At 40.9% G+C, this 18,553-nt stretch overlaps 1 protein-coding gene across 5 annotated transcripts in view; it reads left to right on the top strand.

Annotated features, from left to right (window-relative positions):
* The window catches only part of Utrn (utrophin), a 508,244-nt gene that overhangs the window by 231,902 nt on the left and 257,789 nt on the right, over window positions 1-18,553 (top strand). For all 5 annotated transcript variants that reach the window (XM_052169847.1, XM_052169848.1, XM_052169850.1 and 2 more), the window contains one exon: window positions 8,753-8,907. In XM_052169847.1, the coding sequence (XP_052025807.1) occupies window positions 8,753-8,907 (155 nt within the window). The remainder of the gene's footprint in view (window positions 1-8,752; window positions 8,908-18,553) is intronic.

The following is an 18,553-nucleotide window of genomic DNA, read 5'->3' on the forward strand; positions in this document are numbered from 1 at the left end:
TGTTATTTTGGGAAGATGTCTAAAGACATAATGAGCAGGAGCCTGCTCTTGTGTGAGCGAAGCCATAGTTAGCATCTACAAAGGATTCCTCATTCATTGGCCCTTTGCTGTCTCGGGAGATTATTTGAATCTGAGTGCTTCTGCAGCATGCAAGCCAGATCATACCTCGGTGTCGTGTCTCTAATTCTGTGTTTATCGGTAGCAAAATTTTCATGGCCGATTTCATTATAGTGCTGAGAATATTGAACACTTACGGTTTAAAGCGTGTTATTTAAAAATTCCTTCTATAGTCATAGAAAATTTCTTGGGTTGGACGTGTGGTTACACTTTGTATTTGTCCTTCTGATTGCCCGAGATGAAAATGTACATTTAGGAAGAATGTAGTAATCTAGAAAAGTGTGGGAAGAAAATTGGAAACCTGCAAATAATGCCTTAAATCTCTGCACATGAGAACTTCTCATGGGTATCGTTTAAAACCCATCTGGCCAAGCCTATTAGTGTCTGAATTGTCCTATGTATTTATGATTCTTGTCAATTGCCCCAAAGTAAGAGTGAAGCTTTTGTACACATGACTAGAAAAATCTAATTAAAAATGTGCATCAGTGTTTCCATCTTTATACCCAGAATGCAGTTGGCCTTCTGATCTGAGGCATCCATGTGTACAGATTTTAAGATGGACACATATGAATTTTTTGTTAGCTTGTCATTATCCTGTGACTCCAACAATAGGACAACTGATTAAGAAGCATTGATGTCATTTTAAGCCAGTGGTTCTCAACCTTCCTCATGCTGTGACCCTTTAACTGAGTTCCTTATGTTGTGGTGACCCCCAACCATTTAATTATTGTTCTTGCTACGTCATAACTGGAACTTTGCTACTGTTATGAATAGTGATGTAAATACCTGATATACAGGATATTTGATATGTGAAAGAACAGTTTGACTTCCAAAGGGTCTCGACCCACAGGTTGAGAACCAGTGTTTTAAGCCCTGCAAGCAACCCACAGGAGATTTAAAGTGCACCGGAAGGTGCGCATGTCTTATTGTGCAAGCGCTATGCTGTTTTCTCTAAGGGATGTGCGTGAATTAGGATGTGTGTGGAGTGGAAAGGTTTGGGAGCAGTCTTTCACAAGTACTGGATATGGATTTTCTGCTGCTCTAATGTACAACATGTATGCTCTTTCTAAAGCCTCAAGGTGGCTTTTTCTTTCACAATTGCCACAAGAGCATTACAGACACGAATGACATCAGCTACCCTTCTTGATTGATTGATAGATGCCCCCCGCCCCACTCAGGGTTGAGAAACTGTGAAGGGGATTGTGCCTGCGACACACTGAGCATCTGTGTAGATGTGTAGATGAATGCTGAACAACTCTTGATTGACTGCCTGATGCATTCCTACTGTTATCTTTGCAAACACTTCACCTGATCTGGAGTTAAGGGGCAGCAAATTTCCACCATGGCAATCTTTGATGTTTCTCCAGAAGAGCTCAGTTTGGGTTAATAGGATTCATTGTTCTGTGAGAATTAGATACACAGCAAAAAGAATGACCAGGGCATTCTGGGACTATCAGGGTTTGAGCAAGCCAGAAATCTCAGTGGGTAATATTTTACTCTCACCCACTAGGCACCTGCTTCCTCAGGCAGTTCTCTTTTAAACATGTATTTTTGTTAGTTTTTTAAGTATGTGTATGTGTTATGCATGAGTACAGGTGGCTATAGAGGTCAGAAGAGGGTGTCCACCTCCCAAAACTGCCTGGGACTTCGGACTACTATAGTATACTATAGTATAGTATATATAGTATATATAGAAATGCTCTTCTTGGGCGGCGGCGGCGGCGGCGGCTGCAGCAGCGGCAGCAGTGGCTGCTCCAGCTGAAGGGCCATCAGCAGTGGAACCAAGGCGTCACAGGGACCAGTTAGGCCCTGCGCCCACGACCACTGACCTTCGCTGACCAGCCGGACAGCAAGCAGCTGCAGTTGTGCGGCGCCTTTCCTGCACGGAGGCCACTTCAGAACTCGGCCTCCCACCAGTCAGGAGAGGAGGATCCATCTTGGTTCCGTACTCCAGGAATCGGACAGACTGAGGTACACAAACATAATCCGAGGCCAACACCGCGGTGGTCTGAGCCCGACGGGCGTTGGCCTGCACCCAGGCCCTGGGCGGGTCGGGGGGCCATCAGGGTGCCAACCCAACCAGGAGGTTTTTTGCCCAGGCCTGCGAGCGCGCCGCCGCCATTTTGCCTGCAGGACGACAGAGAGCTCAGGCGGGCAGACCTGTAACAGGCATAGCCTAAGGCTAACAAAGCGGGGGTCCAGGCCCCAAAAGGCACAGGACTGACCCCAAGAACTGGGCGGCTTGGTGGGCCATCTGTGAGTCAACCCGCCCAGGTGATTGTTAGCAAAGCAGACTCTCCCGGCGCTTTCAGGGAGCGCGGGCGCACACCCCGCCATCCTAGTCACCTGGCAAACCCAATTAACAGTCAAAGCCGTAGGGGAACTTTGCTCGGACCTTGGCCTCCCAGGCTTTTGCCTGGACTCAGGGACTGGGCGGCCAGGCTAACCTTGTGTGCGATAGCCCGGTTGGCAGATCGGCTGCCCAGCGGAGTGAGCGGAACTCAGGGGAGGTCACAGTAGCATACACCGTCGCCACTCCCTGGGAGTGCACACGGGCTCCATCTGCTCCACAGACACAATCTGGGGCAAGGCCTCAGGCAGAAGCCCTTAGCTCTACTCTCTCCGCTTCCGGATCCAGATCAGTCTGGGCGGCAGCATTACATCTCCAACTCCTGCAAGTGGCTAGCTGGGCTTCCGGGCGGCCAGCTGGGAGAAGTCAGTGTGCTCCAGTGAATCCAGCGGGCCCCAGCGGGAGCCTTCGGGTGCCTGCTTTGGGATCTGAACAGCCTGGGCAGCAGCACACTGTCTACAAGCAGTGCAGGAGGTAAGCTGTGCACCAGAGGCCAACTGGGAAGGGGCAGCTTGCACTGGTGAGTCCAGCACTGACAAGATAAACTAACACCAGTGAGATCTAGATGGCAAAAGGCAAACGCAGGAACGTCACTAACAGAAATCAAGGCAATATGGCAACATCTGAACCCAATTCTCCTCTACCAACATGTCCTGGATACCCCATCACACCAGTAAAACAAGATTTGGATTTAAAATCACTGGTCATGATGCTGGTACAGGAACACATGAAGGTCATACATAAAGAAATTCAGGAGACAATGGATCAAAAGGTAGAAGCCCTTGCAAGGGAAACACAAAAATCATTGAAAGAAATCCAGGAGAATACAAAAGCCAACAAGGAGGAAATGCAAAAAACACTTAAAGAAATACAGGAGAACTTTGCTCAACAGGCTGAGGTCATGAAAGACGAAACACAAAAATCTCTTAAAGAAATACAGGAGAACTTTGGTCAACAGGCTGAGCTCATGAAAGAGAAAACACAAAAATCTCTTAAAGAATTACAGGAAAACACAAACATGCAAGTGAAGGAGCTAAGCAAAACCATCCAGGATCTAAAATCAGAAGTAGAAACAACTAAGAAAACTCAAAGGGAGACAACTTTGGAGATAGAAAGCCTTGGGAAGAAATCAGGGGACAGAGATACAAATATCAACAACAGAATACAAGAGATAGAAGAAAGAATCTCAGATGCTGAAGATTCCATAGAAACCATGGACTCAACAGTTAAAGAAAATGCAAAATGCAAAAAGCTTGTAACCCAAAATATCCAGGAAATCCAGGACACAATGAGAAGACCAAACCTAAGGATTATAGGCATAGAGGAGAGTGAAGATTTACAACTTAAAGGGCCAGCAAATATCTTCAATAAAATTATGGAAGAAAACTTCCCTAACCTAAAGAGAGAGATGCCCATGAATATACAAGAAGCCTACAGAACTCCAAACAGACTGGACCAGAACAGAAATACTTCCCGTCACATAATAATCAAAACACCAAATGTTCTAAACAAAGAAAGAATACTAAAGGCAGTAAGAGAAAAAGGCCAAGTAACATATAAAGGAAGACCTATCAGAATCACAGCAGACTTTTCACCTGAGACTATGAAGGCTAGAAGGTCCTGGGCAGATCTCATGCAGACTCTAAGAGAACACAAATGCCAACCAAAACTACTATATCCAGCAAAACTCTCAATCACCATAGATGGAGAAACTAAGATATTTCATGACAAAACCAAGTTTACCCAATATCTATCCACAAACCCGGCCCTAAAAAGGATAATAGGAGGACAACACCAATACAAGGAGGGAAACTTCACCCTGGAAAAAGCAAGATAGTAACCTTTCATCAAACCCAAAAGAAGTTAAGCATTCAAATTTAAAAAATAACGTCAAAAATGATAGGAAGTAACAATCACTATTCCTTAATATCTCTTAACATCAATGGACTTAATGCCCCAATAAAAAGACACAGACTAACTGAATGGATACGTAAACAGGACCCTACATTTTGCTGCTTACAGGAAACACACCTCAGGGTCAAAGACAAACACTACCTTAGAGTAAAAGGCTGGAAGACAATTTTACAAGCAAATGGTCTCAGGAAACAAGCTGGAGTAGCCATTTTAATATCAGATAAAATTGACTTTCAACCCAAAGTCATCAAAAGAGACCCTGAGGGACACTTCTTGCTGGTCAAAGGAAAAATACAAAAAGAAGAACTGACAATCCTGAACATCTATGCCCCAAATGTAAGGGCACCCTCTTTTGTAAAAGAAACTTTATTAAAACTAAAAGCACACATTGCACCTAACACAATAATTGTGGGTGACTTCAACACTGCACTTTCCTCAATGGACCGATCAGGAAAACAGAAACTAAACAGGGACACAATGAAACTAATTGAAGCTTTGGACCAATTAGATTTAACAGATATATATAGAACATTCTATCCTAAAACAAAAGAATATACCTTTTTCTCAGCACCTCATGGTACCTTCTCCAAAATCGACCATATAATTGGTCACAAGACAGACCTCAACAAATATAAGAAGATCGAACTAATCCCATGCCTCCTATCTGATCACTATGGAGTAAAAGTGGTCTTCAATAGCAACAGAAACAACAGAAAACCCACATACACGTGGAAACTGAACAATACTCTACTCAATGATACCTTGGTCAAGGAAGAAATAAAGAAAGAAATTAAAGACTTTTTAGAACACAATGAAAATGAAAACACAACATACCCAAATCTATGGGACACAATGAAAGCAGTGCTAAGAGGAAAACTCATAGCCCTGAGTGCCTCCAAAAAGAAAATGGAGAGAGCATACATTACCAGCTTAATGACACACCTGAAAGCCCTGGAACAAAAAGAAGCTATTTCGCCCAGGAGGAGTAGAAGGCAGGAAATCATCAAACTCAGGGCCGAAATCAATCAAGTAGAAACAAAGAGAACCATACAAAAAATCAACAATACCAGGAGCTGGTTCTTTGAGAAAATCAACAAGATAGATAAACCCTTAGCCAGAATGACCAAAGGGCACAGAGAAAGTATCCAAATTAACAAACTTAGAAATGAAAAGGGAGATATAACAACGGAAACTGAGGAAATCCAAAAAATCATCAGATCCTACTACAAGAGCCTATACTCAACACAACTGGAGAATCTGGAGGAAATGGACAATTTCCTTGACAGATACCAAATACCAAAATTAAATCAGGACCAACTAGACCATCTAAACAGTCCCATAATGCCTAAAGAAATAGAAGGAGTCATAGAAAGTCTTCCAACCAAAAAAAGCACAGGACCAGATGGCTTCAGTGCAGAATTCTACCAGACCTTCAAAGAAGAGTTAACACCAATACTCTTCAAACTATTCCACAAAATAGAAACAGAAGGAACACTACCCAATTCCTTCTACGAAGCCACAATTACGCTGATACCAAAGCCACACAAAGATCCAACAAAGAAAGAGAACTTCAGACCAATTTCCCTTATGAACATCGATGCAAAAATACTCAATAAAATTCTTGCCAACCGAATCCAAGAACACATCAAAACGATCATCCACCATGATCAAGTAGGCTTTATCCCAGGAATGCAGGGTTGGTTCAATATACGGAAATCCATCAATACAATCCACTACATAAACAAACTCAAAGAACAAAACCACATGGTCATTTCATTGGATGCTGAAAAAGCATTTGACAAAATTCAGCATCCCTTCATGCTTAAAGTCTTGGAGAGAACAGGAATTCAAGGCCCATACCTAAACATAGTAAAAGCAATATACAGCAAACCGGTAGCCAGCATCAAACTAAATGGAGAGAAACTTGAAGCAATCCCACTGAAATCAGGGACCAGACAAGGCTGCCCCCTTTCTCCTTATCTTTTCAATATTGTACTTGAGGTACTAGCTCGGGCAATTCGACAACATAAGGAGGTCAAAGGGATACAAATTGGAAAGGAAGAAGTCAAACTATCATTATTTGCAGACGACATGATCGTCTACCTAAGTGACCCAAAGAACTCCGCTAGAGAGCTCCTACAGCTGATAAACAACTTCAGCAAAGTGGCAGGTTATAAAGTCAACTCAAGCAAATCAGTGGCCTTCCTATACTCAAAGGATAAGCAGGCTGAGAAAGAAATTAGGGAAATGACCCCCTTCACAATAGCCACAAACAGTATAAAGTATCTTGGGGTGACTCTTACCAAACATGTGAAAGATCTGTATGACAAGAACTTCAAGACTCTGAAGAAGGAAATGGAAGAAGACCTCAAAAAATGGGAAAACCTCCCATGCTCATGGATCGGCAGAATCAATATAGTTAAAATGGCCATTTTGCCTAAAGCACTATACAGATTCAATGCAATACCCATCAAAATCCCAACTCCATTCTTCACAGAGCTAGAAAGAGCAATTATCAAATTCATCTGGAACAACAAAAAACCCAGGATAGCTAAAACTATTCTCAGCAACAAAAGGAAATCTGGGGGAATCAGTATCCCTGACCTCAAGCAATACTACAGAGCAATAGTGTTAAAAACTGCATGGTATTGGTACAGTGACAGACAGGAGGATCAATGGAACAGGATTGAAGATCCAGAAATGAACCCACACACCTATGGCCACTTGATCCTCGACAAAGAGGCTGAAAACATCCAATGGAAAAAAGATAGCCTTTTCAACAAATGGTGCTGGTTCAACTGGAGGTCAGCATGCAGAAGAATGCGAATTGATCCATCCTTGTCTCCTTGTACTAAGCTCAAATCCAAATGGATCAAGGACCTCCACATAAAGCCAGACACTCTGAAGCTAATAGAAAAAAAACTGGGGAAGACCCTTGAGGACATCGGTACAGGGAGAAAGTTTCTGAACAGAACACCAATAGCGTATGCTCTAAGAGCAAGAATTGACAAATGGGACCTCATAAAATTACAAAGTTTCTGTAAGGCAAAGGACACCATCAAGAGGACAAATCGGCAACCAACAAATTGGGAAAAGATCTTCACCAATCCTACATCAGATAGAGGGCTAATATCCAATATATATAAAGAACTCAAGAAGTTAGACTCCAGAAAACCAAACAACCCTATTAAAAAATGGGGTACAGAGTTAAACAAAGAATTCTCACCTGAAGAACTTCGGATGGCGGAGAAGCATCTTAAAAAATGCTCAACTTCATTAGTCATTAGGGAAATGCAAATCAAAACAACCCTAAGATTTCATCTTACACCAGTCAGAATGGCTAAGATTAAAAATTCAGGAGACAGCAGGTGTTGGAGAGGGTGTGGAGAAAGAGGAACACTTCTCCACTGCTGGTGGGGTTGCAAATTGGTACAACCACTCTGGAAATCAGTCTGGCGGTTCCTCCGAAAACTGGGCACCTTACTTCCAGAAGATCCTGCTATACCACTCCTGGGCATATACCCAGAAGACTCCCCACCATGTAATAAGGATACATGTTCTACTATGTTCATAGCAGCCCTATTTGTAATTGCCAGATGCTGGAAAGAACCCAGGTATCCCTCAACAGAAGAGTGGATGCAAAAAATGTGGTATATCTACACAATGGAGTACTATTCAGCCATTAGAAACAATGAATTCATGAAATTCTTAGGCAAATGGATGGAGCTAGAGAATATCATACTAAGTGAGGTAACCCAGACTCAAAAGGTGAATCATGGTATGCACTCACTAATAAGTGGATATTAACCTAGAAAACTGGAATACCCAAAACATAATCCACACATCAAATGAGGTGCAAGAAGAAAGGAGGAGTGGCCCCTGGTTCTGGAAAGACTCAGTGAAACAGTATTCAGCAAAACCAGAACGGGGAAGTGGGAAGGGGTGGGTGGGAGGACAGGGGAAGAGAAGGGGGCTTGCGGGACTTTCGGGGAGTGGGGGGGCTAGAAAAGGGGAAATCATTTGAAATGTAAATAAATTATATCGAATAAAAAAAAATAAAACTAGGAATCACAAAAAAAAAAAAAAAAAAAAAGAAATGCTCTTCTTCCCCTCCCCCCCCCCCCCCCCCCCGGTACTTCCAGGATTACTTTGATTTGATTGTTTTGGCTTAAACTTGAGAGTTTGTCCTCTTGCTTTCTTCTCATGATTTCTGGGTCTAAAATGTGCTAAGACATTCCAGGAATATGAGGGTTTGGTAGTAGTAGTTATTGAGTAACCTTGGGTGGGTAGTACTAGTTACTGAGTGACAGTGATTAGGGGTGGGTAGTATTGGTCACTGAGTGACTGACTGTGCTTCAATTTATACCTTAGCTATTGCTTCAAGAACTGGGGTCTGGTGACGGTGTCATCATGGCATTTGATAATGTCCTGCAGAAACTTCTGGAAGAATACAGTAGTGATGACACAAGGAATGTGGAAGAAACCACGGAGTATTTGAAAACATCATGGGTCAATCTCAAGCAAAGGTAACAAGAAAGCCCGGGTTGGACCATGTACACCTCCTATGGGAACATCCAGTTCCTTTCACTTTCCCATGGAAACAAGATAAATAGGCAAATATTAGAAGTGTATTTTGTTCTACTTTTAAATTCTGATGAACAAAATTCACATCATTATATTTTGTGCAGAGTATGTGTTTTTATATCTTCTTGATATTTTAACACTGTATTTTTAAAAATAAACCTTGCTAGTATTATTTTTCAAGTTTTCTTATTTTCCCCCATGCCTCTTTTGTATTATTTAGAATACATTTTGTAGTTCTCGGGTAGAACACAGATAGCTGTACCTTCATCAGGCTAATTTTAGTACTAATTGTTCCTTGTAATAGTGTGTGATTTTTGGATGGGATATTCTCAAATGAGGACCAGATACTATGAATCTACAGTATCTGACCTCTGAAATACTCTGTGTGCCAAGTTTTGGTTAATTGATTATCTTTTCTTTCCATCGTTGGCTTCTCATTATGTAAGGAAAAGCACGAAAGAACATATGTGTTTCTAAAAGAGGATTTCACTCACTCAGTCTTGCAGGGTTTGAGAAAGCATAGGCAGAGTTAGCATTTTTCCAGATTCCGTGTTTACGTCTGTCCATCATCAGTTAAAATATTTATACATCATACTGTCAGTGCCCGTATGTAAGTGAAACTATAGCTTCTTTTCTTTGCTAAATGCAATTTCCTAAAAATGATTTTGATTCCAAAACATATTTATTTTGTAGTAGATAAAATTGATACCAGAGCATTTCATGTTAAAATAATTCTAAAAATTTAATGGTAACTTAACAGAAAAGAATTTTTGCCTCTAGATGTGTTTTAAATTGTGTGTGCACCTGTGTGTGTGTGTATGTGTGTGTGTGTGCATATGTATACATATGTGCATGTGTGTATATATGAACACGTGTGCACTGCGTGCATATGTGGGTGTGTGCACATGAGTGTACATGTGTATGCACATGTGTATATGCATGTGCCCTGTGTGCATGCTCATGCATGAGTGTATCCATGGGCACCACTGCACTCATATAGAGATCATAGAATCACTCGTAGGAGTTGATTCTCTTTTTCTCCTGCTTATGTTCCAGAGCTCTAGCTCAGGGTGCTAGGCTGGGCAGAATGCACCTTCAGGCCCCAAACCACCATGTTGGACCTCTAGAGATGATTGTTGGTTAGATTCTTTAACATGGTTCTGAAACTCCGTGAAGAAGATCCTGAGGGGAGAGCTTGAGTGCATGTGTGTTGGATACACACTCAGGTTCTCTATAAGGACCCTGACAAACACACAACCTTGCCATATGTTAAAGGTAAAATGGCTGTGATCTCGGCAGTTTCAGCAGTACAGCGTTCTCATATCATGCCATGCATAGATCGCATAACTAAGACAGGGAGGGAGTTGGATTAAAAGCCACAGTGAGTGAAGTACTCCTTAAAATTGTTTCATCCAGTTCCAGAAATTACTTGTGGAAGAAACATGGCTTTGTTTTTTTGTTTTGTTTTGTTTGTTTGTTTGTTTTGCTTTTTTGTAAGCAATTCCAAAAAGTTGAGCACTCACTGAAATGAACAGCCCGCTTTGTTTAGCACCACTGAGGCTCTACTTTGTAAATACTCTAAGACAGTCCATAGCCACACTTAAGCTAGATGGAAGAGGCAATTAAAAACGAATTATATTCCAAGGTGATCTCTCATTTATCAATGCTGAGATAGCCACCGAGCCCCAGTTTTGTCCTAGTGAAAACGCGTGCTTCACTTTATTCTGTTTCTGAGTTGTTTTAGAAATGAGAATTCCTATTTAACATTCAGACACGATTTAGGTCATATTGTTCTTTATGCGGTTGGGAAAATACAACAAAACCCTGGCTCACACAATCCTTCCTGAGTGACAGCTTCAGCTTCTGTATTGAAACTGTGTGTCTGTCAAATCTTTAACTATCCTAAATAGACATCTCTTGGGAATATATAAACCATTCCTTACTTTCTGAAGCAAGGCGTGAGATTCTATTAACCTTCTTTTGTGTTTTTGACATTGCTCTTATAAAGACAGACTTTATAAGATAGACCAATATTTTTCTGCTTTTTAAATTTTCTTCCACTGGAAGCTTTTAAGACTCCTTCCACTGATATTTTAATTAATTAGTTAATGAATTATTCTGGGGGCAGAGCAGAGTCTTACTAATGGAGCCTAACTTGCAGTGTAGCTCAGAGTGAGATCAAACTTGGAATCTTCCTGATTATCTTTGAAGCTTTATTAATAGTGGAGTGTTCCATGTGTCTGTTTCCATCCTATGTACTTAAGGATTTTAGTTACACAGAAAAAAGGAGTACATTTTTCTACCACCACTCTGGGGTAGATCCACCTAGCAACTCCTTTGAGAAGGAGCACGTGGTCTAGCCTAACACCGTCAAGCTCAGTGAAGATAAAAGTCACATAGAATGCAGACGACAATTTCTTAAGACCATAAGCCGGTAAGACTCTCCATGCTCGGAATTCCGAAACACGGAAGACAAGCTTAATCAGCTGCTGTCTCCTGTGAGTGTCTGCTGTGGTTTTTGAGGGTGGATCTCATTGGCTTCTCATTGTCTCTCACAGCGGTAGGCACTTCACCTGGCTCTCCTGTAATTCGCCCACAGCCTTAAGAGACTGGAAGCATCTTCCTCCGCATTGCATTGGTTGCAAAAGGAAGCACAGAGGAGGTAGAGAGTTCCCCAGATTTACACAGCTCATCTGGCATAACTGAAATTCGAATCTTTGCCTTTTTGCCTACAGAGTCGGGCTCTTGCATCCTTTACCAGGAGTTTAATTTCTTTCTTTGTTATCAGAATGTCAGCTGTTGCTGGTGAATGCCCGCTTGTCCCTCAGATCTGCGATTCTATTTACTGGCGCTATCTGCACTGTGTATGGAGAACAAACAGATCAGACTAAAGATATGGCAGCTTCCGTGAATAACAGAACAAGCTCTAGCACGTGACCACTGTGCCACTCTGATGGTCCCCGACAGCCCTTTATCATCGCTTCCTCTTACGTCACAGCTGAGCTCTGAATATACATCATTGTCAGCAGAATCGTGCAGAGGCGAAGGGGCTATCATACTTGCATATGCAATAATGCTAGTGGCTGTAATTCTTAAAGTTTAATATCAGCCTTCAGTGGAGATGATGTTTGGTATGAATTGAAATTGACCATTCCCTTTTAAAGGTCCTCATTTCCTTATCTACAGTGTAGAATCCCACCAGCCCTGATAACAGGGCAGCTGCCCTTTGATGTGAGCGCCTTAATTATAGTTTATTTCCCCTTTATTGCAGAGGGAATGGCTACCTCCTAGCAGCGTAAATATTAGGATGTTTGATTCCCTAAACCTCCTTGAAGATGATCTGTAATATAGATACATTCATTTTGAAATGTATAGAAATTCTTAGATCTTTGCTTTACATTCTTAATGACAGTTAACTACTTATTGCAAATTTTGATAGTAAAAATATGTTCGCACAAGTCGAGTATCCTTTATCTGAGATGCTTGGGACAAGAAGTGGTTTGGACTTGGAGATATTTACAGACACATAGTGACAGATATAGGAGGTGATGCTCAAATCTAAACATGAAATTTATCATGCTTTAAACATACTGTATAAGTCAGGGAGTGAAGCATATGTGAAGCCTTGTACCATATCAGCACTGTAATTAATTAATACAAATTCATATATATTTTAAACATATAACCAGAAGGCAATTTATATAACACGTTAAGTAGTTTTAAAAAAAAAAAAAGAAACAGAAATTTCCACTGTGGCATCATGATAGTACTGAAATACTTTTTAGATTCCAGAGAATTTCAGGTGTTGGAGTTAGTAATACTCAATTTATAGCAATTTTTAGAGTGTGGATGCCTGATTTGGGTCTGAATGGTTACTTAGTCTTATGTTTTCACTCTGTATAGATAAAATAACATTTTATTTGCATATATACATATATGTATGTCTATGGGTATGAATATATATATATATATATGTATATGTATAGAAATAGAATTATCTGTTCTGAAGGATTATAAAGGAAATCAGATACCGTAACTATATGCTATGGTTTCTCACAAGTCACTAATTAGCTATGTATTTTCCCTTTGTCCTGTCGCCACACACGCCTATTTTAAGGCATTTCCAGGATGATACAGGCAAAGCAGAAGGCCTGGTGTGAACCTTGAGCAAATTGTTTCATCTCGCTGGGTCTCAGCTTTCCTGATTTTAAAGTAGATCATGGCAGATGGGTAGACCTACTGTGAGATCAAAAGTCACGCACAAATGTTCTTGTCTCCTGGTCTGTGTTCCACAAAAGCTCACACAAATTAGCATCAGTGCTGCCGTGTATTCCCGGCACGATTTGCAGAGCTTTGTGTGGCTGATATGTAGACTTGTTTGTCATTCTGAATAGTTTCTTCTGATCCTGATGATAAAGTGTTGGATTATCTGCTTTAACGAATGCATTAGAGTTATACTCAGTCTTTATTAATAGATGAAACTTCTTTTAAAAATCCAATCATCTTACTTAGTGAAATCATCATACTTGCTTAATTCATGTTGTATTCAAGTGCCTTCAGCTAAAGCACAGATCTAACCAACCATCCTGGGAAGAAAAAGACTATAAAACTTTAAGGACTATTGTTCGATTGAGTGCCATGCATATGGTTCAAACAGAGGGGTGAAATGGCTTTATTTTCTTTTGATATAAGACTGTCTTTTTCATTGATACTCATGGACTGGCTATAGTTTACATGGACTGCTGGAAATTTTGTGTCCACTGAAGATTGAGCCTGTGGACTGGGCATATAGCTCCATTGTAGAGGGCTCGTCTTGTCTGCATGAAGGCCTGGGTTCAAGTCTCAAATCCTGCATAAACAGAGTATAGCAACAATTGCTTGTAATCCTAGTGCTCAAGAGATATGGGCAGTGGGATCAGGAGTTCAGGGGCATCTCGGTGACACAGGGAGTTTGAGGCAGCGTGGGACATAGGAGACTCTGAAGCAAATGGACTGAATTTGTTAGTCCCTGGACCATGGTAGTTTTCACAGTGAATTTTGTTGTGTGTCTCCAAGCTTCTGTTTTGTTTTCCTTTCTCTGTTGTGTTTGCTTATTGTCTCTGTAGATTAAGCAAAAAGCATATATTCTTCTTCAGCACGGACCACTTTTCGGCTTGTTCAATACCTCTTAAGAGTGGCCAATGAAAGACATCATATCAGGATTGCCTCTTCTACCTGCCCTTTGGCCAGGCCCAACCACTGAGCTCGTAAAATGAGCAACTATCATGTTCAGTCAATGGCCATTGATGGAAGTGCAGGCAGCCTTTTCCTTCTTGCTAATGCACTATTATGAGATCCGGAGATTGGCGCCAGCCAACGTGACTTTTCCTCTTGGAAGACCATTTCCTTCCTCGATAGTCACCTTTGGTTTCCGGTCTGTTTCTTTTGTTCACATCATTCACATTGAGAAAAGTATAAAAGTTATATTCATCTACATTTTTCTGTTCTGTTATTTAATAGCCCACGTACTGTGTATTTAAAGCACAGCCATGGTGATATACCATTTGTATGGTGTGTGGAGAGAAGGTTCCTTTGTTCAGTTTGTGTCAGGCCTATCCATGCAGATATTTTTCTCAGTTTTGCATCAGATAAATTAGACGGCTAATGGATACATTCTTTGTCTTTTCCTTCATTTGTTTTTATTCCATCAGTGAATTAATCATTTAATTAAAGAACTATTCATGAGCCTCCAGCTGTCCAGGGTCCACAAGAGTACTGAAGAATCAACCACAAACACACTTGTGCCTACCTCCAGAAAGCTTACAGTCTATTAAGAGAAATAGCAGTGTGTAAACATGGTATGGAAGAAGTTGGGATAAAGATTATTGTAATTATAGGAGGTTGTTTGGAACCTGTAAATGAAGTCAGCTGTACAATGCAAGAATGGGACTTTAAGAGCTTAGGTAAATGCTAGACAGCAAAAACCAGAGGTGATAGTTTAGCTACTTCTGGGATTAAGAAAGAACCAGCTGAAGAATCTCACAGAATAAATAATAGCTGTAAAAGTCATGGAGAAGTAAGAAGGCATGGGCCTGAGATGTGAGGAGAGAGAAAGACAGCAGCCAGCTACGAACTTTGTAAAGCACAGGAGTCTTGACATGAGTGCAACGGGAAGCTATTGGGTAATAAGTCTGGGAGCGACACTGTATTGGTTACAACTAGATCTCTGTAGATCATGCTTTGGGAGTAGGTCACTGGGGTAAAAAGAATAATTGGGAAGAGCAGAAAGGAAGCAATTCCTGGGTCTAGTTTTGAAATGAAGACGTTGTTGGCTATTGTGATCCAGCCGCAGATACTGTAGTCTTCAGATATGCTTTGGATGTAGATGTTCTTTGGTGGGTTAGCTATGCAACGGTTTGATATAGTGGAAATATTGATAGATGGAATTTTGTGAAAGGCACTGAACACTTGTGAAAGACACTGTAGCTTTTGGGAGGAAAGCAACCTAGAGGCGAGAAAGTGCAAACGATTTATAGAAATAATTTTAGAGAACTTTTCTGTGAGGAGGGACAGCCAGATTAGACAGGAATGCGGGTGGGGGGAGGGCAGAGATTGAAAGCACAGTCCTTTGGGGCTGAAGAATTCCAGTGTCAGTGAAGCCCAGATGAGGGCTTAGCCTGAGGAGACTGAGGTACAACTCTGGCTGATTGTACAGCAGGAGCTCTGGGACTTGGTCGAAGATGCCTTTGGAAGGTAGACCCGTGCATGTAGGGAAAGGTACGCAATGATATAATATTAATAAAATGAAGAGCAAATGTGAGTAGTGATCTAGTTCAAATAAATAATTACATAAAAAAAGTTCTAGAGAGAACACAGCCTCTTATGGAAATGTCTGGGTGGTCTATTTTTCTTTCTTTTTTTAAATTGGCAATGGCGCCCCCACAGGAAAGTAGTTGCTTTCTTATGCTATACACAACCGTTCATCGTAAACTGGAGGTGGAGCTTTTCTTTTTAACTTTTTTTTTTTTTTTAGGTCTGAACCTTTTTTTTTTTTTTGATATATTTTTTATTTACATTTCAAATGATTTCCCCTTTTCTGGGTCCCCATTCCCTGCAAGTCCCATAAGCCCTCTTCCCTCCCCCTGTTCCTCCATCTACCCCTTCCTGCTTCCCTGTTCTGGAATTCCCCTATACTCTTGCACTGAGTCTTTCCAGAACCAGGGGCCACTCCTCCATTCTTTTTGGACATCATTTAATTTGTGGATTATGTCCTGGGTATTCAAAGTTTCTAGGCTAATATCCACTTATCAGTGAGTGCATACCGTGATTGATCTTTTGAGACTGGGTTACCTCACTTAGTATGATGTTCTCCAGCTCCATCCATTTGTCTATTAATTTCATGAATTCATTGTTTCTAATGGCTGAATAGTGCTCCATTGTGTAAATATACCACATTTTTTGTATCCATTCCTCCGTTGAAGGACACCTGAGTTCTTTCCAGCTTCTGGCTACTACAAATAGGGCTGCTATGAACATAGTGGAGCATGTGTCCTTATTGCATGCTGAAGAATCCTCTGGATATATGCCCAGGAGTGGTATAACAGGGTCCTCAGGAAGTGTCATGCCCAGTTTTCTGAGGAACCACCAGACTGATTTCCAAAGTGGTTACACCATCTTGCAATCCCACCAGCAGTGGAGGAGTGTTCCTCTTTCTCCACATCCTCGCCAAGACCTGCTGTCTCCTGAGTTTTTGACCTTAGCCATTCTGACTGAGGATCTTCACCAACCCTAAATCCGACAGAGGGCTAATATCTAATATATACAAAGAACTCAAGAAGGTAGAACCCAGAGAACCAAATAACCCCATTAAAAAGTGGGGTACGGAGCTAAACAAAGAATTTTCACATGAAGAACTTTGGAGAGCTGAGAAACACCTTAAGAAATGTTCAACATCATTAATCATTAGGGAAATGCAAATCAAAACAACCCCGAGATTTCACCTCTTTTTAACTTTTTAAGCGCTTCAGCATTAGTACCTTAATACACCATCCCCTTAAGACCCGAGGAATGAATTTTCAAGTGTTTTGGGAAAGACATAGTCTCTATGTAGCAAGGACTGCTCACCAGAAGATCATAGAACATTTCTATACTTTTTGTGCATTTTTAAGGCCTTTCTCCCATAGTATGTGTTAGTATCTATTTCAGATGAACAAAATCTTAAGAAATCACTTCACTGTAAGTTCCCTACCTGCCACTTAGACTGATGCTGCCATTTTCCATGCTGAAAGAGATAAATATATTTAAACCTTCTACCACTGCAGAGATCACCTTTTAAGACATCAAAATTAGCAACACACAACTGTGGCTTTCCTAAGAACCTTTTCTTTTCATTTTGTAAAAAATTGGGAAGAATATTCTCTTTGGCCAATTATAAGCATACACACACTTCATAAGATAGTATATTATATTTTATAGCCTAAAATACCAGATACTGCCTAACATCTTTAAAATTACATTTTCAAAAGCCTGCTTTGTAGGTGGCCGTATTTTATGTTACAAAATGGCCATCGGCTTGTTTTATAGACTATCACAGTGAGTTTTATTGCAGACATCATGTGAAAGCTAAGAGTTCATATTTTAGAAAATCCTGGTTCCCTTTAATATAAACGATCACAAATCTGTCACCCATGGATGGCCTTATATCTTCTGTGTTGAAGCTATTTCTATTTTCTTTGTGTGCTCCAGTCGGTTATTTCTTTTGTTTGAAGAATAAAAATATTTTAGCCAGAGTACCCTTTGTAGACTTCAAATGTTACATCTTACATGTTTCAGCCTATTCTTATTCTTTTTTTTATTTTATAGGTTGATAGATTTAAATTTTAAAAAAAAGTCCCTGCTATTGTCTTCTGAACACAGATTTCCTAAAGTTAAAACTTTTAATCCCATCATAATGTGCTCCTTGCCACATATCCAGTCATCTTTGCCTTTTGCTTCTTCTACCCCTTCTGGTCTTAGTTGAGACTCAGCAAATCAAGAGTTGGGTGAAGACCTGAGCTGGATCCCCAGAACCATGTTTTGTAAGAAAGGAAAAGATCCAAACATGGTAGTGTGCTCCAGTAATCCCAGGGCTGTGGGGACAGAGATAGGGAGATCCTTGGGGCTCAGTCACCAGCCAGTGTAGCCTATATGGCCTGCCAGACTATGTTAAAACAGTAGATGGTATGTCAGGAATTATATCAGTTTGCCCTTAGATTTTCACCCAAATGTACATATGCACATACATGCACCCCGAGGCCCTGCATGAATATGAGTTCAGTACTAGGCCTGGTCGTAGGAGTCCTGGGATCAGAGCCTCCCAACCTCTTTGCTGTCTGTACTTTGCTCATCTTTCCTGCAGTAACATTTCTTGTACAAGTAGAGACACTTAATGAAGTGGAATTTCAAGCTAGGATGAGGACAGCTGTGGAAGAACTCTTTCAGCTGCTCCTATGATATCAGCAATGGCTTATATAGTTTGAAAAGGACTCCTAGAGTGTCTGAAATGGCTCATTCACTGATCTGGTCCAAGCTCTTCATTTTAAGGCTGGAACCAATATATCAAGGATTTTT

The sequence above is a fragment of the Apodemus sylvaticus genome, chromosome 23 (assembly GCF_947179515.1).
Source record: "Apodemus sylvaticus chromosome 23, mApoSyl1.1, whole genome shotgun sequence".
Classification (NCBI taxonomy): domain Eukaryota; kingdom Metazoa; phylum Chordata; class Mammalia; order Rodentia; family Muridae; genus Apodemus; species Apodemus sylvaticus.